Below are 26861 nucleotides of genomic sequence, written 5' to 3' on the forward strand. Positions count from 1 at the left end.
GCTGGCCCTGCGGGGGTGGTTGGGGGGGGGGGGGCGGGCCTGGCCCCTCGGGGGGGGGGGGGGCGGGTGGCCTGCGCGCGGGGGGGGGGGGGCGGGCGTGCCCATTGCGGGGGGGGGGCGGGCTGGCCTGCGGGGGGCGGGGGGGGGGGGGGGGGGCCGGGCTGGTCCCCTGCCGGGGGGGGGTGAGGGGGGGGGTTGGGGGGGGGGGGGGGGGAGGGGGTGGGGGGGGGGGGGGGGGGGGGGGGGGCGGTGCTGGCCCACTGACGGGGAGAGGGGGGGGGAGAACGGGGGGCGGGGGGGGGGGGGGGGGGGGGGGCGGCATGGCCCTGCGGGGGGCGCCAGGGCACCGGGCTGGCCTGCGGGGGGCGGGGGGCGCTGGCCTGGCGGGGGGCGGGGGGGGCGGGCTGGCGTGGCCGAGGGGCTGACGTTGCTTTCTCCGTCTGCGCTGCTCAGGCTTCCGGCTGTTCTATATGGAGCGCGCCCCGCGCTGCGCTAGGTTCCAGCCCTCGGGTGTTACACAAAAGCGCGGAAGGAAAAGCTGCGCCTGCTCTCTGTGCCTTCCCCGTCAGAGCGGTCCAGGCAGCGAGGGGCTTGATGGGCGCACTATCCCCAGGTGTGGCGCACTCACTCCCTTCCGCGGACCCAGTCTCAGTTTCCGCTGGCGCCAGTCGGGTGCGCGCGCCTTCCGCCCTCTGCGTCCCCAGCCCCAGTCCCCGCCCGCGCCGGTCGGGTGCCTGCGCCCTGTGTCTCGCCGCGACCTTCCCCTCCCCCCTGCCTCCTGCCTCCGGCGGGGCTGGGCGGGTCCGCAGCCTGCGACCTCTTCTTGGGACTTTCTCCGTCCCTTTGTTCTGCGAACGGCCGGCAGTGTGTTCCGGCCGGTTAATTTTCTCTCTTTTGGTCTCCCACAGTTCAAGTTGGCACCTCACAGAAGCTCCCTCCGATTGTCCTCAGGGCACTCAGGCCCGGACCCTAGCCCAAGCAAGGCCGCCTAAGACTCCCTTCCCGGGACGGGTCTCCGTCCTTAGCTCTTTTGTCTCACTTTTTATCTTTTATATTTTGTCCTACCTCCTTTCGAAGACAATGGTCTGCTTTTCTGGGCGCCTGATGACCTCAGCTAGCGATCAGAAGTTGTTTTGTGAGGTTTGCTCTGCATTCAGTTATTCTTTTGATGAATTTGTAGGAGAGAAAGTGGTCTCCCCGTCCTACTCCTCCACCATCTTGGCTCCTCCCCGGACTCCCTGTTTTAGAAGCACGGAGTCTTAGCCACTGGACCACCGGGGAAGTCCCTCTCTTCTATCTGTTAACGGGTAGTTTTTCAAGTGTTCACCTTTTCTTTGGAGTTAAGATAGCTAAACTTCAAAAATGCTATTAATTTTGGACAAACTGTGCCCCAAAGATTATGGGTAAATTTTCTTCTGCTGCAGTTTTATGTGACTTGAGAGTGTGTGTGTGTGTGTGTGTGTGTGTGTGTGTGTGTGTGTGTGTGTGTGAATTAAAAGGGGAAGGGGAAGAGGGGAGAAGGGGAAGAACAGGGGAAGGACAAGTTACCAAACCAGAGGGGTAGAAAGGCAGGCAGAGAGCTGAGGGCTTCCTGTGTTGTATGATTTGCATAGCATTCTCAAAGCACTGAAGTCACAGGAGGGTTTTAAAGACTTCGTTCTCATGAAGATCATTCCAGATAACGGTGATAAAAGACCAACGTCTGCAGGATGCCCGCCTCACTAAGGTAAGAGGCAAAAGAATGGAAATGGGTTTCCAGCTCATGCTCGTGTGTTCCAGCCTGCCCTCCTCCCCGCACTTCACGTCAATCTCTTTCAGAACACCTATCCTATAGACTTCAGGCTCCAGCATCAGATAGAGAGACAGCCTTAGAGGAACTGTTTATCCAGCCTCCACAACACAAAGGGGTAAACAACTGCATAAGCCAATTCCTTGTAATACCCCCCAGTGGTTCGGCTTCTCTGGTTGAACCATGACTGATACATCACCTGTCAGAGGGGGTGCTGCAGCAGAGACAGAGGTGATAGTGCAAATAGAGACAAAGGGATGACTCTGAGCTATACTAAAGTGTAGAAAATTGAGACTTGGTGGCCCATTAAGTATGGCAATGAGGAGAGAGACGGGGTCAAGAATGACCTCAGAAGTCTCAGGCCTGGTAACCGGGCTGAGAAGTTGTGAGGTCATCACAAGAATGGAGCAGTTTTAGGGAGGGAAGGAGATGGAGAGATGAGTTGGGACTATTAAATCCAAGAGCCCGATGGATCTCCACATGGAGATTTATAATAGGTATTGAATATATGGGACTGAAGCTAAAAAAGGATCAGATCATCTTCAATACCACAGGAGGTAAAACCATGGGAGTGAATGAGCTCCCTTCTGGGAGGGCAGGTTAGGTCGTAAGATAAGACTCAAGGTCTCATATATATAAGAAACAAGCAGAGGAAGATGAGCTAAAAAAAATAAATGTCTGAGATTGAAAGGCTGCAAAAGAGAAAGCCAGGCTCCATAGAAAAAGGACTGAATTAAAAAAAGAAATAGGTGGTCAGAGGGTCATATGCCAGTGGGAGTTTGAGCAAAAAAAGGCTAATCAGATATCCACTTGATTCAGCACCAGGAAGTTTCTGGGACCTTTGTTGACAGTGGTTTCTGTGGAGTGGTGGGGCAAGGTGCGGTGGAGAAGCCAAATTGCAGTAAAAACATGGAGGCACTTCTGTTAAGCCCAGGTTAAAAGACGCAAAATTTTTGCTATGAAATGAGAGGGAAACAGACATAACACTTCACCAGATGAGAAAATGTACCAAGGATTCCTGATATGAAATCCTAGTATTAAATAAGCATAGTAGCATTTTCTATCTGCATTTCTGAACATGTTTAGGGCTGTCAATGAGCCCATTCCATTATTTAAAAAATCGTTTTTAGCCTACAGATGTAGTTCATCGCTAACCTTATCCCCACCTCTATAATTGTAGCTGCAAACAATGTTTAAAAATAACAACAAAAACTTTAAAACAAAACAAAAAAGAGACTTCAAGAAGTTGAGACCATTGTTCTTAAAAGCTTGACTATCAATAATAAAAAAAAAGCAACATATGATAGAGAGGAATACAGCACTTAGGAAGGACCTTTAAAATGAATGGAAGAGATTCAAGTACATTTCTGTACTGATCTACTGGGAGAGGTATAGGGCCATTGGGGTGGGAAATTGTTAAAAAATACAGCAGAAGGGCAGAAGGAGGAAATTTTATGGAATAAATAGGTAAATAAGTAAATAAATTGAAGTTATATGTTGGATAAGATTGCCAAAGGGAAGTGAAATTTGCTCAGTTGTGTCCGACTCTTCCAGACTCCATGGACTGCAGCACGCCAGGCTTCCCTGTCCTTCACTATCTCCCGGAGTTTGCTCAAACTGATGTCCATTGAGCTGGTGATTGAACCACCCAACCATCTCATCCTCTGTCACCCCCCCTTCTCCTCCTGCCCTCAATCTTTCCTAGCATCAAGGTCTTTTCCAATGAGTCGGCTCTTCCATCAGGTGGCCAAAGTATTGGAGCTTCAGCTAAACTGGATGTGTTATAAATCTCCAATCCAAAGATTCATGTCTTTCTTCAACTGTAGAAAATTCTCAGTTTTCATTTCACTGAATATTAACTTTCTCCCTTCTTTCCGTGAAAGTGAAAGCTGCTCAGTTGTGTCCAATTCTTTGTGAGCCCATGGATTATACAGTCCACAGAATTCTCCAGGCCAGAATACTGGAGTGGGTAGCCTTTCCCTTCTCCAGGGGATCTTTCCAACCCAGGAATCGAACCCAGATCTCCCCCATTACAGGCAAATTCGTTACCAGCTAAGCCACAAGCAAAGCCCAAGAAAACTGGGGTGGATAGATTATCCCTTCTCCAGCGGATTCTTCCAGGAATCGAACAGGGGTCTCCTGCATTGCAAGCGGATTCTTTACCAACTGAGCTACCAGGGAAGCTTCCTGATATGAGCTTCCCTCATGTATGATGTGGGCTTGAGAGAGGAGGATGAATACAATACAGAAAAGATATTAATAGTGTTTGTATCTGAGATATAAGACTATAGGAGTCACTTGTTTTTATTCTTTCAGCTTCTCAGTATTTTCCAAATTTTCTTTAGTGAGCAGGTAACATTTTTTAAAAATTTAAGTAATAATTTTTGAAAGGAGATTTGATAATAAAGGGGAGGAAAGGGATAGAAATTGGCTTGAAAGGGATGCAGGCTTAAGGGGAGAGTGGTATTTTAGGACAGAGATTATCTGAGAATGTTTGCAATCAGTGGGGAAGGTGAGTCTGATGTTAGGGTAGAAAGGATGCTGGGGAGGGCCATGTAATTAGGGAACATGATGGGGTAAAATAGGGTAGGGGGATAGCTGAGAGAAGAGAAACACACCTACCCTGAGCAAGAGAGAAGGGGATAAGAATGGATGACTTTGGAGATAAACTGGAGGGAGGAGGAGGGGATTTTGGCCTGGGATCTTTCTTTTATTTGGAAACTGAGAGTTTCAATCTGTTGAGGGTTGAAATATGGGAGTGTTATCAGGGGCTTGAGGAGGCAACTCTTGCACTGTTATGGATTAACCACTGGGCATGCTCAGTGGCTAAGTTGTGTCTGACCCTTTGCAAGCCCATGGACTGTAGCCCACCAGGCTCCTCTGTCCATGGAATTTTCCAGACAAGAATACTGGAATGGGTTGCCATTTCCTACTCTAGAGGATCTTCCCAACCCAGGGATCTAACCCATATCTCTTGAGTCTCCTGCATTGGCAGGAGAGTTCTTTACCACTGCACCACCTTGGAATCCCATTGGGCAGAGTGGGAAATAGAGGGAAAATGAGGAACATGAGGCTGGGAGTCCTGTGGACCCACCTGAGGATGGAGAGCAACGCTTGTCAGCGCACCAAGAACAAATGGCTGATGGGAAGCCCTTCAGCCAGACCCAGCAGGCTGCAAACAGGAATGGGAACGTCCAGCTGGAGCTGGGCCCTGGAAAGGCAAAGAAGGTCGAGACTTGCAGAGGGTGCTGTGTGGGTATCACTGAAATTGCTGACTGCGAGATTGGGGCTCACAGGCAAGAAAGTGAAACCAGGAGGAGTCCAGTAGACTGGACTAATAGAGACAGAGAGACCGAAGCCCTCAGTGAAGCTGAAAAACCCGTTTAACTTAACCAAGGGTGTGTGAGAGGTGGAGGAAAAGGCAGCTAAAAGACCGAGCAAGGGTGTAGCAAGATTTACTGTTCAGGATGAGGACAACTGCTCCATGAGGGTGTGACTGTGGGGACAAGAGAGTGCCTGAAGTAGCGTCACTGTACCATGTCTAATCTCAACAAAGACTTTATCTGAGGCTTTCCAAGGACTGGGCCCTGTCCTGTGTAGACTGAAAAACAGAGATTAAAATGGGCCAGATAATCAGGTATGACGATAGGTAGAGAAGGGGAGTAGCAGTTTTGTAAAGACTTAAATGCTGATTTAAGGAATCTAGACCTTATTCCTTGCATTAGAAGTTTCTAAATTTTTTAGAATCATGTACCCCACTAATAATAAAATGTTTGAATATGGATATGTATGACCAATTATTATATATATCAATAATTGATATGTTCAATATTAGCAAAGCTTAATTTCTTTCTTTGCAGGTAAAAATAAAAGTAGAACCCTTTAAGAAAATGAGAAGGCAAATCACATACTGGGAGAAATTGTTTGCAAAAGACATATCTGATGAAGGATTTTAATCCAAAAGAATGAACTCTTAAAACTCAACCATAAGGAAATGAGCAACCCAATTAAAAACTGGGCAAGGAGAGAGACAAAGTGGCGTTGAAGCAGGTAGATGTGTAGTACAGCTCTCTCCATGGATGCATCAGGAATACACCATCAGACCACAGAAGATCTTGCAAAACACCAGCTGAGAGCAAGTAGGAGTCCCTGACTGCCAGAAAGGAATATGTGTGCTGTGCTGTGATTAGTCGCTCAGTCATATCTGACTTTTTGTGACCCTATGGACTGTGGCCCGCCAGGCTCCTCTGTCCATGGGGATTCTTCTGGCCAGAATACCGGAGTGGGTTGCCATGCCCTCCTCCAGGGGAATCTTCTCAACCCAGGGATCGAACCCAGGTCTCTCGCATTGCAGGCAGATTCTTTACCATCTGAACCACCAGGGAAGCCCAAGAATACTGGAGTGGGTAGCCTATCTGTTCTCCAGGGGAACTTCTCAACCCAGGGATCAAACTGGGGTCTCCTGCACTGCAGGTGGATTCTTTACCATCTACCCGGGAAGCTCCCCCCCAACCTTTTTTTTTAACCTTTAACTGCTCCTAATTCTTGCATGTCTGTAACGAAGTTTGCTTCTGTCCCCTAACTCTGCAGGAGCTAAAATTCACATTTTCTCCTTTGACTCTATGCTAAATACATCCTCTGTCTGGTGTTTACCCATACAACACCCTTCTCCTTGTAGATACATATCAGAAAAGAAGGCCACAGAGCCACCGAACCACCAGACTCAATTCCTGGGTTACTGCCAGCAGTTTATGACTGTCTTTGAAACAAGGCAAGAGGAAGAAATCAACCTCATCACCAACTCCTGACTTGCCTTATATAAGCCCCTAGACTCCTCATGGAGGGGGAGCACAATTCTTGAGGCATGAGCCTACTGGGATACCCTCTCCACCAGTTGAGAATAAAAGCCACCTTTCTATTTCCTCCAAACTCTGTCTTTGTGTATTTTTCATTCGGCTTCAGTGGGCAGAGAAGGAGAGATTTGGGCTGGCAACAATTGTTGGGCTGTACCCTAGAGGTCTGCAAGTCCTGTGCCCAGCTTCGAGACTGAAGAAAGAGCCCAGAGTTAGCAACAGAGACATCACTGGTGTAATGGATGGGGGAACTTACTACCTGTCTGAAGCAAGGTCCTGGAGCGACACCCACAGTGTGCAGTGGGTGGTGGGCAGAATGTGCCAGCAGGCTTCACTCTGGTTGGGGGAAATAGGAAGGCTATTAGTTATGGGGGAACTGACTTCAGCTTGGCTCATCAGTTACCAGGGAAACCAGCAGAGTAGCTGAGCCCTCTAAAACCCCGGAGCTAACTAAGTACCTTCCTGCAGCAGAGGTTTTCCCTTTGTTAAACTATCAAGGAGATGCCACTCTGAGCTAAAGATTAGAACGGTACCTCTGGTGGGATGAGGAGGGTATTTTCTAATTAGACCCTATGATTTAAGGGGATGATTTAGGGAGAGTCAGGTGAGTAAGGTGTAGGTGAAGCAGGAACTGGTCAAGCAGGGGATGTACAGAGAGTTTTCAGCAAGTACTTTGTAAACCTTGGTTACAACATTGCCATATGATTGTTCCATGGAAGAGAAATACCCATCACCCTTTGTCAGTATCATTGGAACCACTTTTCTTTATTTTCTTGAGCAGCAAATCTCCATGAGTGGTTTTGATGAAAACTATTCTATTATTCTGGGCCTTCCCTGATGACTCAGCAGTAAAGAATCTGTCTGCCAATGCAGGAGATGCAGGTTCAGTTCCTGGGCTGTTAGGAAGATGCCCTGGGTTGTGGTGGGAGAAGGCAATGGCAACCCACTCCAGTATTCTTGCTTGGGAAATCCCATGGACAGAGGAGCCTGGTGGGCTACAGTCCATGGCATCACAAAAGTGTCAGGGACACACCTTAGTGACTCAAAAACAATAGCATTCTCTAATTCTAATATTCACTTATTATCACTGTTGTAAATATTTCTATTATCCTGACACCTACCAAATATTGTTGATTGGTGTGGTGATACAATATTGAAAAATATACCTGAAATTCAGTAACTTTGGAAGGTGAAGCAGATGTGATTTAAAAAAACCATTAAGAAGGCAAGTAAATGAGACCCACACAACACTATTAATTTAGGAGAGCTCACTCTGCAAAATATTAAAGATGATGTTGAGAAAATATAGGGCTGCATTAGATGCAAAAATGTGCTGGAAGCACAGTAGATTTAATAGCTTCATAACTCATTCTAATTTATGTTTATTCTTAAGAAGAAATTTTTCTAGAATATGCACATTTCAAATATTACTAAGTCTTTATGTATGCATTCTTTTCTTACATCAAATAAATCACGTAGGTAAATTCAAGTGAGGAAATCCTAGAGACATTTGGAATGCAATGTTAGAATTTGAAAAAAAATGCCCAAGCTAGAGCTATAAAGTTGGAAGTTATCTGTGTAAGATCGAGAGTTTCAATCATGAGAAAGAACGGACTTGCCAAGCTTAGAGTACACATTTAAGAGAAGGTCAAGGACATAATCTTCGGAAGCCACCAAATTCAGAATACAGGAAAAAGAAGCAGCGAGGGAGGACCCTGACTGAGTACCCAGAATGTGTCACGAAGGTTCCAAGCATATATTCTAGCATAATTTAATCCTCCCTACAGTCCTGGCAGGCTGCTGCATACACCTGGTTGTATAATGGAGGCCAGAAGAAATCAAAAGGTGAATTGTCTTAGCCCAGACAGCACAAGTCTGTCAGATCAAGGCATGGGTTGGGCTGACAGAAAAATCAACGGCACAATTGTAAGACAGGAGAGAGACTGGGGGAACTCAGATGAAATGAACCAGCGCCCTCTGCCTCAGTAAAAGACACCAGCCTCTACCCAGTTTGCAAAGCCACAAATCAGGAGTTATCTTTCACCTCTCTTTTTCTTACATCAAATCCATTGGTAGGTCCTAGGAGTTCTACCTGAAGTTATGTCCCTATTTTTAAAGCACATCTTCTGCTCACAACCTTAGACTAAGGTACACATCTCTCCCCTAGAAAGCTCCAGTCACTTCCTATCCCATGGCTACTCTTTCCCAGATACAACCCATTTTCCCTATAGCAAATAACAATGTAACATGAATGCTATTGGCTTTGGGGGGCATTAATTAATCATTGTTCTTTGTTAGGACTTCATTGTTGGGAAGGTCCTGTCCATTTCAAAATGTTTAGCATCCCTAGTCTCTGTCCAGTACCATCCCAAGTAAGTGTCTCCAGTTACTTCCAAATGTCCCCAGGTGGGGGGCGTGAGAGGGAATAATACTACTTCACCCTACCTTTCCTCATCCCAGGTCTAGAACCATGGTGCCTGGTTGATCTCTTAAGGTAAATCAGATTATGCCACTGCCCTGCTTAAAACCTTTAGTGGTTTCCCATTGCACTGATTTTTCTCAATACAATCCTAATTCCTTCTGGGGGACTTCAAGGCTATTCACGACCTGCCTTCACCTACTTCTTCAATCTCATCTTCTAAAGCTGTCCTCTTTCCCCTCTTAGCTGCTCCAGTCAGCTTCCTTTCTCACCCTTAGCTACATCAACATATTTTCTGCCTCTAGGCCTCCGTGCCTGCTATTCCCCTGGGAAGCCTCTCTCTTGTCTCCTTTAGAGTAGCTCTTCTCTTTCTCTGCAGGGTTAGGCACTAATACTTATGAAGGTGTGAGGCTGCCAGTGGCTATCCTGGCTAAAACTGAAGGCAAGCACTGATGACAGAAAGAGAGAAGGAAGGAGGGAGGGAGGGGAGGATGAAAGGTGAGGGGGGAGAGGGAAAGAGAGAAGGGAAATGAATCCTGGATTCTATGGTGCCCTAGGTAAGACTCACCCATTTCAATTCCCAGCACATGAAGGGGTGACATTTCTCTTTTCACTTAAGCTGCTTTGGATTGGGTATCCACCACCTGCCAAGGAAAACACTCTAATACTCCATGTTCCCTCACAGCCACACCCAAGTATAGCAAGGGGAGAAAGCGAATGAGTCTCTTTTAGTACTGGGTGAAAGGTGAAATTTCCAGAATTCCCTTGCAAACTCCCTCACAGAAAGACTAGTCTCTTCGGCAGAGTTGCCCAAACCATTTCCAGTTCTTCACTAAATATTGCCTCTGCCCATGCCCCATTATATCCTTTCTCTCTTTCTTCTTCCATCTCTTCCTATCTTTTGCCCTAAGGACACTCAAAGCTCTTCTCTCCTAGAAAAGAAATCATCCCTCTACCCTCTAATCTATCCTGAAGCAGGAGAACAGATGGGTTCCAGGCTAGACATTTTTGCAACCAGCCTCCTTTTTATACTTCCAGATAGAAATAACAAGTCTAGTTCAGTTCAGTCACTCAGTCATGTCCAACTCTTTGTGGCCCCATGGACTGCAGCATGCCAGGTCTCCCTGTCCATCACCAACTCCCAGCATTTACTCAAACTCATGTCCATTGAGTCGGTGATGCCATCCAACTAACTCATCCTCTGTTGTCCCCTTTTCTCCCTCCTTCAATCTTTCCCAGCATCAGGGTCTTTTCAAATGAGTCAGTTCTTTGCATCAGGAGGCCAAAGTATTGGAGTTTCACCTTCAACATCAGTCCTTTCAGGGAATATTCAGGACTGATTTCCTTGAGGATGGACTGGTTGGATCTCCTTGCAGTCCAAGGGACTCTCAAGCATCTTCTCCAACACCACAGTTCAAAAGCATCAATTCTTCAGCGCTCAGCTTTCTTTATAGTCCAACTCTCACATCCATACATAACTACTGGAAAAATCACAGCTTTAACTAGACAGACCTTTGTTGGCAAAGTAATGTCTCTGCTTTTTAATATGCTATCTAGGTTGGTCATAACTTTTCTTCCAAGGGCAAATGTCTTTTAATTTCATGGCTGCAGTCACCATCTGCAGTGACTTTGGAACCCCCCAAAATAAAGTCTGACACTGTTTCCACTGTTTCCTCATCTATTTGCTGTGAAGTGATGGTACTAGATGCCATGATCTTAGTTTTCTGAATGTTGAGCCAGCTTTTTCACTCTCCTCTTTCACTTTCATCAAGAGTCTCTAGTTCTTCTTTGCTTTCTGCCATAAGGGTGGTGACATCTGCATATCTGGGATTACTGATATTTCTCCCAGCAATCTTGATTCCAGCTTATGCTTCATTCAGTCCAGCGTTTCTCATGATGTACTCTGCATATAAGTTAAATAAGCAGGGTGACAATATACAGCCTTGACGTACTCCTTTTCCTCTTTGGAGCCAGTCTGTTGTTCCTTGTCCAGTTCTAACTATTGCTTCCTGACCTGCACACAGATTTCTCAAGAGGCAGGTCAGGTGATCTAGTATTCCCATCTCTTTCAGAATTTTCCACAGTTTGTGGTGATCCACACAGTCAAAGACTTTGGCATAGTCAATAAAGTAGAAATAGATGTTTTTCTGGAGCTCTCTTGCTTTTTCAATGATCCAGTGGATGTTGGCAATTTGATCTCTGGTTCCTCTGCCTTTCCAAAAACCAGCTTGAACATCTGGAAGCTCACAGTTCACGTATTGTTGAAGCCTTGTTTGGAGAATTTTGAGCATTACTTTACTAGCGTGTGAGATGAGTGCAATTGTGCAGTAGTTTGAGCATTCTTTGGTATTGCCTTTCTTTGGGATTGGAATGAAAACTGGCCTTTTCCAGTCCTGTGGCCACTGCTGAGTTTTCCAAATTTGCTGGCATATTGAGTGCAGCGCTTTCACAGCATCATCTTTTAGAATTTGAAATAGCTCAACTGGAATTCCATCACCTCTACTAGCTTTATTCATAGTGATGTTTTCTAAGGCCCACTTGACTTTGCATTCCAGGATGTCCAGAAATAACAACAGGAACAGGGTAAACAGCCGGACTTTGTCTCCTGTGGGCACTTTAAGATAATAGCCCAGCAATGGCAGGGGCAGAGAGGGACTAAGCCCTGCTTGGGTAAAAGATCAGGAGCTCACATATTTCCCATCCTTGGAATCAGAAAGACCTCAACTGAACATGCACAGAAAGGCTCCTCGGCGGTCAAAAAGGGAGAGGGTGCCAGACTGTACGCTTTGCTAACTTCCCAGGGACGCTCGTGCTAAATTCCATTTTGGCTAAAGGATGCACGTGCACATAGGGGAGGACCCTGAGACAAATCAGCTGTAGGGTCAGAGCAAGACAAAGACCAGGAAGACTGCCCCTTTGTAAATGATTTAAACTTCCCAAGGTGTGACTCTCTCTGAGCTCACCTGTGAGTCTCTCTGCATGTGTTCTGCTTTTCTAGTACATGTCTTACTTTCCTTTCTAACTGCTGTCTCCTTAGCATTTTTTTTTTCCCTCTGGGCAGCAAGAACTGGGGCCCAGAGTCTTAGCCCCAGTCCCTCCTGGTCTAGTGCTTAGGACTTTGTGCTCTCACTGCTGAACCCAAGTTTCCATCCCTGGTCAGGGAATGAAGGTCTCGCTGCAAGATGCTGCTCTCCACTGTGTCTGTGCAAAATCAGTCCTTTAAGATTACATCCTCTCTCTCCCACCCTTCACCATCAAACTGCTTGAAAGAGATTACACACTCCTCTCCATTTTCTCATCATCTTCCACCAGGCATCTTCAACGCTGCCACCAGGCTTTCACACTCAACCGTCTTGAAACTGTATCTGCCAGTGGTCACCATCACCTCCAAGTCAGTCAGCTAACCCATGGCCTTTGCTTGGTCCTCATGTTTATTGCTCTTTCTGCAGCATTTAGGTCAGCTGATCATGCCTGCCTCATCTTCCCTGGGTTCTGAGGCACCTAATGGTTTTCCTACCTTCCTGGCCATTCTTTCTGGTTACTGGAATGTTGGCAAAACCTCTAGGCAAGAGTGATAAGGTGAGTGTCAATGCTTGATTCAGTCTTCTGGGGTCAAGTGAAACCACCCAATTGGTTATTAGTCCTAATCCTTTAAAATTTCATAAGAAAGGGCCCATCACTTAGGTTGCTCAGAATAACCTAATGCTAGTGGATAAACATTGAAATTGTCTAGGCACCACTCTATAATGGGAACTATTTATTTCTTTATGCTCTCTGAGCACTTAGATAGTATCTACAAATGTCCACTGGATTTACCACTGGAGGTATCCCTCTTCTATTCATACTATAAACCAGAGCTTACACTTGAGGTCTTAAAATGGATTGGCTAGAATCCATTTTAGTATATAGTACTATATGTATACTTCTCTGGTGGCTCAGAGGATAAAGTGTCTCCCTGCAATGTGGGAGATCTGGGTTTGATCCCTGGGTCGGGAAGATCCCCTGGAGAAGGAAATGGCAACCCACTCCAGTATTCTTGCCTGGAGAATCCCATGGACAGAGGAGCCTAATAGGCTACAGTCCACGGGGTCGCAGAGAGTTGGACACGACTGAGCAACTTCACTTTGTTTCTTTCTTACTATATACACATATAGTATAATCAACAGGTATAATTAAAGTGAGGCTCCTGTGCTAATTACTAACCTTTCCTTATCTGGGAATTGGGGAAAACCAATGGTTGGTTTGTCTTTACAAAGTTTAAGCACTTGGTCCTAATTTAGCAATATTTTCTGACCATTATGAAATGAAAGAATTATTTTCTTATAAGGAAATTATCATATCATATAGGTTGTGAGCAGATCCTGGTCTCACTTTTTCCTATGTATATAGGAGGTTTTGTTCTATTTTATTCCTATTTTCACTTTGATTTTGATTAGGGACACGTGGTAGGGTTGCTGGAAAGACCACACACACGAGATTGGATGAAGTAGGCAGCAATCATGACAACATCTCAGCTTAGAACCTTCTTTATTAGAGCATTTTTAATGACAAGTAGATATAAACTTGGCAAGAGCACCTTTCAAAGTCACAGTTCCAATTATTTTTGTGAGGTCAGGAAAGAGAAGGTAGAGAACACAGTGGTGGAGGCTTACATCAAAGCAATGACCATCAAGCTGCTGACTTTATGTTCCATCAAACATCACTAGCACCTCCTCGGCTCCTGGTCTTGGAAGGATGAGAAGTTGGGACTCAAGAGCTGACATCCATCTAGGCCACAGGCAGCACTTGCTTCCAGAGCAGACAAAGCCCCTACCCATACCCATACTTGGACAAAATGATAGCTGTATTCTCTGTGCCAAACCGTCTCATCTCCGACCATCTTCTAGATCTTGAAGTATCTGATTCTGCCTGGGCAAAGGCGGACTGGACCACCAGGAACGCTAGGCTGCCCCCCTACGGGTGTCTTCCCCACGCGGAACGCTTCTCCCGAGGCTGACTCCACCGAGGCTACACCGGAGAAAGTGTGGCGCAGATCATAGTGTGCCCGATGCAGAGGCAGGGGCACGGCCACCACGCTCGGTCCCGCCACCACGGAGGCCACGGGCGGCCCAGCTGCAGAAGGCGCAGGGGTGGCTGCCTCCGGCAAGGCGCTCGGGGCCCCAGCTTCGGCGCCGTCGGGCTGGGGCTGCGGAATCACAGGCTGGAGAGAGGACCGTTTCTTTAGGTTAGCTGCCTTTCTCCTCCTTCCAGGGGAAATCCCCACCCAATTCTCTCACAGTAATAATTTTTATGTGTAAGGAATCTGGCCAAGAAGAACTACCTAGGTACAAAGGATAGTCATCAGGGTTCCAGGGGAGGGGTAACTGGCTTGCGCCGTTCCCTTGCTCACCAGCTGTTTTGGGGTTGGTAGACTTACACTCACGTTTCAGGAGCAAAAGAACCCCACCTTATGGCTAACTTTCACCAGCAGCGTCACCCTCTTTTTCATCTACACCCGCAGTTACAGGGAGCTAGCAGGCAGATCTACCCGCCTAGTCTCTGCAACTCAGAAAACCACTCCCGGAGGCGGCAGCTAGAAACATGACCTTGCCAACTGCACCTGGGGGTGGTTCTGCCCTGTAAGTACCAGTTCCTGGAAGGGGAGGGCATGAGTGAAACCTTTCATTTACTGATGATTCCACATTCCTGGCACTATCTATGTTGTGGGGCTCAGAAGAACAGGCAGCTAATGCCCTGATTACTACTGCATGGCAGAAATCCAAAGGGGTCACTGGATTCTGACAAACAGGGCCAGTACATCTATGGGGCTCTTACCTGCGTTTGGAACACCGTGCAAGTCACTGAGACGTCTTCCCCACCAACAGCTTTCTGAATGACTGACCCCTTACAGAAGCCATATTGCTGCCCACAGAAAGAGAGGGGTTATTTGAACATGTTCAAAAATTGGACTTCTCACCCAGTTTCACTTATACTCAACACATCCAGGGTAAGGCGCTTAAATTCTTAATTCCTGTCTTTTTGTTTTTGTTTTTTTTTTTAACTTTTTTCCTAAAGTTCATGCTTTCTGCTTATATTTTATATAGAATGTAGAAAATACAGAAATGTTTTGGGAGTGAGAGAGCTCACCCATAATCTCAGAAATTGTGGTGACTCAGAAGAACTTCTGTTAACCTCTATATATTTCTTTATTTTTAAATACTATTAGATATCATTTAAAAGTTGACATGATTGTGACTGTACCATTTTGGAGACTGTGTTTTTCACACGCTAGAACGCTAGCATTCTCTTATATCATTCATCATTCTTTGAAAACATAATTTCTGTGTCTATAATTTTCTATTTACTAACATGTCGTATTTTATTCAACGATTCCCTCCTGTTGGACATTCAGATGTTTCGGGTCATTTTGAATCTGTCATAAATCATCTTTATAGACATATTTTGTCAAACAGGCTGATATCTTTAGGCTAAATTCCTAGAAGTAGACATTACTGGCTTAAGGACTTAGGTTGCATACCTGAGGTATATCTAGAAAATCTACACTTTATACTTCCAGCAGCCTGACATGACTCATATTAGTTAGGAAATAGCCTCTCTAACTCCAGGGGCCTCCAGCAGATGAGAAGATCTGTTGATAGCTCTTAAGCAGGGGAGATGACACCCCAAGGGATGACCTGGCATGACCCAGCCTCACAGGGCATGGGTATTTTGCATTATCTCTTTCCACAGCCCCAAGATATAAACTTGCTCTAAGAAGGCTCTGTTCCATGACCAGCTTTGCCGATTCAGTGCCTGGCCCGCTCACCTTTTCTGCCAGCAGGTTGCACTTGGTTGGATCTACGACGTCTTTAGCAATACAGTCAGTAGCAGCCACTGCAAACTCCACAGAGACAGAAGCTGGAAGAGGCTGATGAAGATATATGAACATTTTCATGGAGCAACGTGACAGCGTGAGAAAGGCAGGGAAGGACAGCCCAGAGGGAAGTAGTGAGGGCCATGGTACTACATAGTCCGGGGAGCGCCACTCATGTAGACCACACTGTGTGGCCAGGAAACATGCCCCTGGTGGCCTACACAGGGCTCACATGGTGGCAGTGGGTTTTAAGGGCTTGCATACAGAAGCTGGGGTTTGGGTGTTCCCTGAAGTAGGTGCAGGTATCCACTGCCCATCCTTCCAGAGCAGAGGCAAGTTTTCCGGTAGAAAGCAGGAACCCAGAGGGCTGACCTGACACTGATCTGGGTAGGAACCCTGCCCCCTGCCAATTTCCGTATTGGGGTTGCACTTTGAGACCCAAGGTTCAGGTTATTCCAAGATGGGATAGGAAAGTAACTAATTCCTCTCCCACATATTTTAGATAGCTGGATCAAATGAAAAAGATAACTGGAAGTGCAGAAGATATTTATGCTTTTCTATCTCATTGTTCTTGGAGCATAAGGACACTCAAAATAATAAAATATCTCTTATTTGTTATAGTCTGAGGTGGAGGTTCTAGAATCACATATTCTGGTTAATAGAATTACTACCTACAGTGTATTTCCAAGTATGCTATGGCTGGCATCCAGAATACCAGTTTTTTTTTTTTTTAATATTAGAATTATATTGTGTTCAAATGTGCTAACCTAACCACAGGACAATTAGTTGTTTTTGTTCAGTAATTCCATGGCATTTTAAGATTCTGCCATTATATGTAAGTATGCCCATGCCTTTGTAAGTTTCAATTACAAGAGTTGATACTTACAAGAGCAGATGTTCAGTGGTGATGGGTGATGGTGATGTGGAGACCCATGAATTTACAGTGTGTGCTTCTGGATAAAATGGGAACTCCCACCCTGGTGTTAACTAAAACCGAGGAAAACAGCCTGAAGAGACACGCAGACTCTGACTATTTTATGTTGAAGTGGCTTACGTGGGGGGAGGGGGGTGCAGTCAGGGTCCTCTGGGTCCAGGACAGGACCCTTTCTTTCCCTTTTCTCCCACCACCCTCCTTGACTTCCTGTGGCTGCACCTGCTCCCTCCCTCACACTTGCTTCACCACGTCCACACTCCAGAGTGCCACCAACCTGCCCAATCTGTCAGCAGGGTCTCAGTCTTACCACAAATTTAGCCCGAGAAATTTCCACCAGCTGAAAGTAGGAGCCGTTACTCTGGGCATTGAAGGTAGCCAGCGCGACCTCTACTGCGTGCACCACCCGGCTGTCGTTGAGCGGGGCCAGCAGGGGGCAGTCTGGGCACAACTTGCGCACGTCCTCGGCGGAATCTGCGCACAGAAGTAACCCGGTTCGGGCCTGGAATTCTCAGTGGCGTTAGTCCCCGCTCTGCTTATTTGAAAGGGCTAAGACAGGCTCCGAACAGTTACAGGCTGATTCTCTGCTTCTTACTAAAACCCTCGGGTGGCCCCTGGCGTGCTGGCATTTTTGCAGGAGCTCCTCTCACCAAGGGGCGATTTCCAACCTCCAAGCAGAACAATTCCTTAAAAAAACAGTTTTAAAATCCCCAAACTCAAGGACATTTGGCTTCCCCTTTTCATCACCAATAAAGTGGCTAGATCTGCTTCTGTTGAAAACAGTTCAGGTCCCTTCCTCACTCCCTCTACCGGGTAACCGTAATAAGAACAGTCAACTCTACCTGGACTGGAATCACATTTTGTAAACAGCACGGAAAACTGGCCATCTTGTTTCAGCACGTGGATATCGCAGTCTCCTTCCACCGCCTGGAGAAATAAACCCACAGTGAGGACCCCAGGGGGCTGACCTTCACTTCTCAAGGTGGAAGATAGGGGTAGGGGGGAAGAGGGGGTGGTCTCTCAGGCGTGGACGTCAAAGGCGAGCCTCACAAAATCTCCCTCACTTGGTGATATTGAAACAGGACACTGGTTTTGCAGAGGTTGAGGGGGAGGCGTGGGGGGCGGGGTACAACAAAAAAGGGGAATTGTAAAAAATGGGCGCTAGGGAGGGCGCCATCGACTGGCAGTTTTAGTTGGGGCACCACCCCCCCCCCCCCCACCCCGAAGTTGCCCTGAGAGGGCCGCTCACGTGCTCCGTCTGCTGCCTCACGCTGCAGTTCGCCAGGGGCGTGGGGTCCAGCACGTGGCAGGTGGTTTCCAGGGTGTCTATTTCAATGTCATACACCTCTCCCGTGGGCCGCTGTGGAGACAGAGGATGAAGAGGTGAGCCTGAGCCTGCTGAGCGGGCCCACGGGTGAGCCCCCACTGGGTGTCAACACACCCATTGTTGGAAGGGTGAGAAAGAAGCGGGCACGGGCTTGGACAGGTTGATGGAACCACAGTCATCACTCTCAGATGTATTTGGAAGGCAAAAATGAGTGTCGGTACTTACCCTTCAAGCCCTACTTTGAAAAAGTCAGTTTGGGATTTTTCTCAGTCAAGCAGCAAAGTAAGGTGGTGTGGGATAATAATTTACTGTCTCTCCTTTATCTTCTCCATCCCTCCCTCTACTTCTTCTTTCCTTCCTTCTCAACACCTACTTTCTTCCTTCCCTGTTTTCTTTTCCTTCCTAAAGGAAAAGTTGTGCTCTGTGGCTTTTTGTCTCCTAGATGCCTGGATGCAAAGTTGCTGTTCCCTACTGTCCCCTGCTGGTAGTAAGGGGGAAGCGTGATCCTTCCTCTGCTGGAGGAAGCAGTGTGTCTGTCCTTCCTTTGCACAGAGGACAGGAGTTGTGGGCAAGGCAGTGACAGGGGAGCTTGGATGATTCCTTGGAGTTTTCCCTTCCAGTTCACTTGTTTCTGCATCCTTTCTTCAAAGACCGGAAGATCCAGAAGGTACGCATATGCCTATTTTTTTCTTTCAGCCCAACTCTCCTTGCCACTCATTTCTGTTCTGCCTTATTCACTAGTACCTGAAACCTCAGAATCTCCTTTCCTGTTTTATGATGTGCAGATGTGCCCAAATTAACTTCCCGAAAACACTCAGAGCTAGTGATAGGAGCCAGCATTCCAGCTGTTCTCAAACCCTGCTGTAAGTGAAAGTTGCAACATTGTTCTTTCTTTCCCTCAAATATGCAGGTTGTGTGTTATTTCCCCTGAACTGATCATTGCTTCCTCTGAACCACCACTGTACTTCACTATTGCATAACTCCTAAACTCCATCCGGGACAACCCTGATTTCAAATATTTTGTCCTATTGTAAGATCAGAGGTCTGTGAGTCAGTCCAGATGTCCTGAAGTTTGCCGTATCTTCCTTCCTAGATTGTGAATCTTCTGTGGTACTAATTATGTCTTTCTCATCTTTGTGTTAGCTTGGATCATTATCTGACTTCTTGCCAATATCTGACTGCTTTTAATATACAAGGCTGGCTATTTCATTAATTCAACTTAGCGTGTCCCATAGCACTTGACACTGGTTCTTGTCCTGGAAGACTTGTAATTAGTTGTTGGCTGAAAGAATTATCCTTCATCAGCTATAAAATCTAATTTCAAAATAGGCAGTAGACAGATGCCTTTTCCCCACCTCTCCAAATCACTCAGCTGACCTCCAAGGCACATTTCCCAGTTTGATCTGATCGTTGTCACCAGCTTCAGACTGCATTGCTTTCTCCTCCAGAGAGAGGTGAGGAGGTGTGAGGAGGTGAATCCTTTCAAGCCAAGATTTCTCACTGGGATGTGAGTACCTTTCTTGGGAAAGCAGCTTGTGTAGAGGAAGGAATACAGTGCTAAAATAGAATCCTAGCCTGATGCTTACTGTCTTCTGACCTTGGGTAAAAAAAAAATGCCCTAAATATGTCAGAGCCTTCATTATCTCTTATGTAAGACAAGGACAGTACCCCCACAGAACTGGGGATGCAGCGGGGAAGGGGTTACAGAGATGAACTATATGAAAGGGACTGGCACATAATAGGCACTTTAAAAATGTGCGCTTCATTCACACTCAGTCTTTATGCAAAGAAACAGAAACAAAGAAAAAGAAATGTTTTCCGGCCAGTGGTAGTTTGGCAACCAGAATCCTTTCTCTGGTGCTAGTTTTTCTAGAAGGTCACACTTTCTACTTGTGGCCTTCAAAATAACATTTGAAGCCTTGTCCTCTCCTCACACCTCCTGCTCCCATCCAGCAGCCTCCTGGAGACCCTGACCACAGTACAGAATGTCTCCTCTCTTCCTCAGCCTGCCCTCTCCCTCCCTCCTTGGAGGAATCAGGGCATTTTTCACTATGCAGTTTCCTTTGTTCTGGGAGGCAGGCTCTCAGGGACACCCAGCTGAGCCTCCCACACCAGCCTGTCCCGCCTGGCAGGGCTGGTTCACTTACCCTTGGCCACACCTTCACACTGTCAATCTGGTTCAAGGTGTGCTTGTAGCCCCGAGGAAGGTGCTTATTGATGTAGTCCACGGCCGCCAAGGCTGCTTGCTCTGTGTCTGGGTCATCACAGGCCGGTTCCTTATAACCTGCAATTGGGTCAAGTGGGATCGAGTGGCAGCCGCAGAGCTGAGCCAGGCAAAAGAGCAGAATGAAGGATTTCATGGTGGTTTCAGAGAGGCCCTGGTGTGTCAGCAGGCAGGCAGCTGGAGGCTTCCGGACCAACCCAGGTGCTCTGACTGGTGGAGTGTCCAAAGGCTTTATTTATATGTTGGAGCCTGCGGAAGGATTGCGTAAGGATATGGGATGATTTCTGTTCTGGTTCCAAAAAAAAGCCCCCTGCAAACATCAGTCCTGGAAAAGCAAACAGGTTATGACATCGCTGGCCCCCAAGAAATCTGCCAAAGTCAATGCTGCTTGGGGGCCCGTGTGGGCAGGTTGGGGGGTGGGCTGGGGAGATGCTCCAGAGTTGGCCTGGAACATGGTAACAGCAGCAAAGAGAGGAGGCAGCTGAGAGGACGAGGTGAGCACTAAGGTGATGAGGGGCTGGCACGGTCGGCTCTGGAGCGCTGTGATTCTGGCAGCAGAGAGAATGCCCTCCATTAGGAGCTGAGGGCAACATGGGGTCCATGTTGGGGAAAGTAGGGATGCTCAGCAATTTACTAAAATCTTCACATGTCAGGGACAATTACCTTCTTCTGGAGGGAGAATAAGGCCCACAGATGTAGCCAAGGTACCAATGATTTGGAGTGAAGAGGGAAAGTTACAGGATCTTGGATATAGATCTAAGCCAAGATCTTGGATAAGATCCTTAGAGAAAAGAAGAAAGGAAGGGAGAGATTTCTGCCTGGAGTGGGGAATGGAGAGAGAGCTTCCTCCCTTCCTGTAGCAGGGCCGGGAGGGCTATGGCCTGCAGAGCTTCCCCACTGCCACGTCCCCTTCTCTCCAGACCAGACTGCCAACACATTGCCCAGGTGCACCCTGACCTGGGTTCCCTGGATTCCCTGGGTTCTATTGGATTGGCACCAGTGACCAAGTGTCAACGGTGACCCCGTGCTCCCGTGGCCTGTGCCCTCTGCCAGTAGACAAGTGCAGCAGAGAGAAGCCCTGGTCCAACAGCCACTCACTTGGCAGAGCTCTGGCTTTGAATCCTGCCCTGCAGGCTGAGACTTTGTGAGGACACTAACACAGATGCCTCCGTAGGGCCCTTTGTAGCATTAGCAGAACTAGAGTGAGTCTTGGCGGCCAGAGCACGTGGTCACAGTATTGGCTCAGACACTGCCTCTCAGTTGTGGCCCCTGACGATCTCAGGTGTGACCTCCAAGGAGAGGTGGTCAGGATAGTGAGAGCCTTGGAAAACATCATCCGAGGTTTAGTTTGGTTTAGCCTGGAGCGGCGAAGCCTGAAACGTGGAAACCAACACGTTTTCCAAATATTTAGAGGTTATCATTGTGTGCGGGTGGACTTGCTCTGTTGTTTGCTATTACTTTAGAGAACAAAACTTAGTTTAAAAGGTGGGGGGTGTTCTATAGAGAAGCTTAATAATATTGACTTCCTGTAAGGAGGGAGATAAGCAAGGGGGGAGCCTGTGATGGGTAGAGAAGGTAATAGGCAGTATAAGCATGGTTTTCACATTTGCTCCCAGCTGCTCACAAACAGACCCTTAATTCCGGAGGCTCAGAAGGTGTGGTCAGGACGCCAGGTTCTTTGGTCATCCCTCAGGATAAGCCTTAGAACTGGGGGTCTTTCCATCAGCCTTGTGCCCCCATTGCCTCCAGGGCCTTGACTCATGAGAAACTTTTTGCAGATGCTCTGCTTTTCTTTTAAAATACAAAACAGTCATTACTAAAAATTTGAAAATCACAAAAAATATATGCAGTGAGTTTCATATATCATATATGTTTCATATATCATAAGCTCAAGTGTGTTCAATATAATTTTAATTTCCATAACACAGTTGGATTTCTGACTCTAAACTTTCTTTCATGAAAATAGAATCTACTCACTTCCAGGCAACCCAGCTTTCCAGGTACTTGGATTGAAACCCAGTCCAATTTAGTTTTGCCATTATGCTTCTTCTCTTAATGAGGTTAGAAGAAAGCCTGAAGTGCAGAGGGGGAGATTTATACAAATACTGATTTTGTCAAGGTCAAGAGGTATCTACTTTTGCCTTGGCATCTTCTGCCAGGTAACCTGTCTCATGTGGTCCTCAGACAAATGCACTCATGAGCTAATGGCCTGCTTTCCTCCATCTAATCCATAGAAAGACAGTCCTCCCACATCCTATGATCAGGGGTCATATTATCAAAGCTGTGGCACCCTGTCTAGCCCACAGGTCTCTTCTTAGCTGGGAGCTACCCGCCTCGTTTTATTTTTTTGGCCACACCGCGCAACATGCGGAACTTCCCTGATCGGGGATAGAATCCACGCCCCATGCAATGGAAGCAGAGTCCACTGGGTAACCACGGAAGTCCCAGAGCTACCCGCCTCTTTAAGCTTGGCAGAATTTGTCTGCTTGCCCTCCCAGGCTGTGGGGGCTTCCTGAGGCTGCCTTCAAACTTGTCTGTTTAGACATTGCTGTCACAGGCCACGGGCCCCCACCCCCCACTAGGGCGGCCCTGCAGGGGGCTTCTCCCTGCCATGTGATGTCTCACTGTGCTACCTGTGTGTCCCCTCCCCTCCCTATCCCTGCAGCGAGGTTCCGGGCTCTTCTGGAGGCTCTTCTCCAGGACTCCCACACTGTTCTGGGGGTGGTTCTATTGCCATCCCAATCTGAGGGTAGAGGAAGAGAAAAAAAAGTTCTCTCTGATCATCCTGTCTGACCATTTCTGTCTTATACTTGGCACATTTCTTTTGATATCTTTGTTCTTGCATCTTTCATGGGTGACAATTTCTAAAGCCCCAGGTATTGTCCTATTTTGCTGATGCTAGAAAAACAAAGCATGTAGTAAAGAGCAATTAATATCTCACCTGTCATCCTAACACAGATAAACACTGAAACAAAACTCACCCACAATCTCATCACCCAGAGATCAACAGTGTTAATGTTTTGGTGTATTTGCATCTTATTTTAATATAATTCAGTGTAATATAATCATACTTATGTACAGATTTGTATTCTTTTTTAATTTAACATTATAACTTGAATATTTCTTCATGTTATTAAATACTTTAAATCTGCTTATAATGACTACCTATGATTCTGTTGTATCATAATCTATTTTACCATTCTCTTATTGTTGTGCATTTAGTTTGTTTTCAATCGAGCACTCTCATATACAAAGTCATAATGAACTTTTAATTCAGGAATCTTTGACTTTCTAGTTATTTTTATTCAGGATAGAGGTTTATTAGTGAATCATTGATTTTAAAACATCTTAATTTCTGTGGCCAAATTGCCTGTCAGAAATTTCTACATTAATTTCTACCCCTATCTGGTAGGGTATATCAAATTTATATACTGCTATATATATATATGTATACACACACATATATATATATATATAGCATATACATATATACATACATACATACACATACATACACATATACATACATACATACACATACATACACATATACATACATACACACATATATATATACACATATGTATATATATATACATACATACACATATACATACATACACATACATACACATATACATACATACACATATATATATATATATAGCTATATACATATATATATACACACACACACACACACGGGTATATTATGCCCGGTCAACTGTTTTCTCTTTTCCTCTGCCACTGCTTCCATGCTGACTTTTGGGGGAACTTAGATATGGGAAAATCATCAGAACTCTTTTTTAATGTATTTTATGAATATTTTTGATTTTAGCTCAACTATTCCATATGTCTAATGCTTATAAACTAAAATAGCTTTGGTGTCAAGCTGAATAAAATGGTCTCAATTTTTTTCAGTTGGAAAAACAAAGATTACCATTTACTTACTGAAAATGAAGGATACACTAGAGGATCTTTTGATATGTTTTCCAAGAAAACTGTGACAAAGAATGCCCAAGGGAGGCTCTAAGTATTTCACCGTGCCTGACGACATCACTTTCAAACTTGGAAAGATTTTCACACACCAAATGCATGTACCCTTGAGTGATCTTGGGTAAGTTTCATCCACCTAGCTCCAGCATATCAAGAGGAGACAAGCATTTACTCCATTTTCTGGTCGTTCGTCCCATTACTTTAATGACTTCTCTTTGCATTTTTCTTTGAGGCCCAGGTCTGCACTAAAACAACGTCTAGTAGCACATTGAGGATATCAGGAACTTGTTAGAGCTGGTTGGGAAGAGCAGTCCCAAAGATCCAAGGAGCAGAAGAGGACCAACAGCCTCCAGGAGATGGCAGCAGGGTGCTGGGCAGTGCTTGCTGTGCCGAGCTCATGCGGCTGATGGCGGAATTCCAAGATGGCAGCTAGGGTTGGCACCAGCGCCTCTGTGTTTGTGAGTAGGGCTGTCCACTAGGGCGGCGATGCGTTCAAATTTCTCCAAAGCAGAATTCAGCCTTGAGAGTTGTTATTTGGGAGTCAGATAAGGATGGTGGCAAGTGCAGGGTCAGAGTTGCTGCGGGCTGGTTCTGTTTGGGCCCTGCCAGCAGACAGGAATCTCGGAGGGGAAAGATAGAGCCAGAAGGGGGTGAAATATCAAGTCAGGCAGTGAGGGCTCCGGTGAGAGCTAGAAACCCAGCCTCTCGCAAAACAGGACGTGAACAAGTGCACGTCAGCAAAAGCCAGAGGAACCATTGGTTTTCACAGGGAGGAAGTGGCAGTGGTTGGTGTTTAAATTGTTGGGCCAGATTCTTGGCTCTGCCCTTTCTGGTACTTAAAGGGCCTAGGCCCTAACAGGCCCAGTAGTGATTTCTGATAAGCCGGGTGTTTCTTCATCCATATGGGTATTTATTGAACACCTACTATCTGTGATGTCAGGTGCCTGTATGCAGAGTGATGAGAAAACAGTCTGCACTAAAGGAGCTTACCTTGATTCCCTTGGTCCAGCAACATCTGATCAGCCAAGAGCTGTAAGTTAGAAGAGATGATCAAGTTGTATGTCCTAGGGAGACAGGTTGGGATTTATATCTCCATTGTAAAACCCTTGATCAATGGAATGCACATTACCCTTCTCCAAGGACCCACTAGGCTTCTTTGCTTTTTTTTTAAATTTTTATTTATTTATTTTTTTGCCACACCTCATGGTGTGTGGGATCTTAATTCCCCAACCAAGGATCTAACCTGTACCCCTCAGCACTGGAAGTATGGAGCCTCAACCTCAGGACCACCAGGGAAGTCCTCCACGAGGTTTCTTGTGAAGGCAACGGAGCTCTTGTTGCCCTGAAAGTTATTTAGAAGAGATTTCTGTTTTCAGTCCCAATGCAGCAAAGTTGGGAGACACTGGCCTGAGCACAACGTGGCAAAAAAAGATTAAACCCCAGTGACCACAGGTGATTACTTCCTTCTTTAGGTGGAGAAAGGGCTCAGCAAGCACCCCCTCCCCCAACCCTGCTCTCATAACCGTGATCTGGCTCAAAAATCTAATCCATGGAAAGAAATGCTTGCTTTGAGGGTCACACCTCCTTAAATTATGTGCCTTTGTCCTGTACTTTGCTGGATCCTAGTCCTGGCCCTGGGGAAGAGGCAGAATCTAAACCCAGAATAGAAAAAATGTATTTCATCAAGTCTTTCTATTCTTTCAAGTATAATGTTTTTCTCATTTAACTATTGATATTCTGTGTGAAATCAGCCTCAAGAACTCAGTGACACTTGTCCTCGCTTTCATTATCATATAGGAAACTATGGGGAAACTTCTATTCTCTTCTGTTTGGAAGCGATTTAATATCATACACTGCTTAGTGTGGCCTTGACACCCACTCCAACGTTCTGTCTCACAAAAGCGAATCATTTAAGGTTAAAGAAAGGATGGGGAGATTTGGACTTTCTGAAGCTGTAACAACTTCTCCTCAGAAAAACAACATTATCATCAGAGCAAATGATGTTGATTCCTTATTCCGTAGAAGGCTTTGTGCCTTTTTTTTTTCGTAACTGCCTGAGAGTTTTACTCTTCTCATCTTCCATCCCTTATAGAGTAACAGAGGTTCAGAGATGTTCTGGAACCTCCCCATATCACAGAGTAGTGGACCCTGGCTTTACTCCAATTGCTTTGTCTCTATTAACCTCAAACCAAAAGAATATCCCCCAAAACTGAGGAGGTTGGCTCCTAAACATTGCCTTAAAGTGAATAAATCATTATTCTTAGCAATAGGAAACATGGCTGTATGCCATATTTGAAAAAATGCAAAAGATATAGAAAAATGTATTGAGTGGTTAACAATTAAAAGAAGAAAAAAAATTAGTTTATCCAGCTCATTTCAGTCAGTGGAAAATAGCTAAAAATCGATTTTGCAGAAGAGACTTTCACCTCTTGACTTTAGTTGTTTTTGAAACTATCTCTAACTCTAGTT

General features: G+C 46.0%; 1 protein-coding gene across 1 annotated transcript; it reads right to left on the bottom strand.

Annotated features, from left to right (window-relative positions):
* Positions 1-13571: 13571 nt before the first annotated feature.
* Positions 13572-20644, bottom strand: AHSG (alpha 2-HS glycoprotein). Its single transcript, XM_043473474.1, has 7 exons — positions 20320-20644; positions 18095-18205; positions 17688-17772; positions 17156-17319; positions 15867-15968; positions 14876-14962; positions 13572-14261 (listed from the first exon to the last, which is right to left on the bottom strand). Exons 1-7 carry the CDS (start codon positions 20530-20532, stop codon positions 13944-13946), a joined length of 1080 nt encoding a protein of 359 aa, XP_043329409.1. The 5' UTR covers positions 20533-20644; the 3' UTR covers positions 13572-13943.
* Between the last annotated feature and the right edge of the window lie 6217 nt (positions 20645-26861).

This window comes from Cervus canadensis, chromosome 7, assembly GCF_019320065.1.
Source record: "Cervus canadensis isolate Bull #8, Minnesota chromosome 7, ASM1932006v1, whole genome shotgun sequence".
Lineage (NCBI taxonomy): Eukaryota > Metazoa > Chordata > Mammalia > Artiodactyla > Cervidae > Cervus > Cervus canadensis.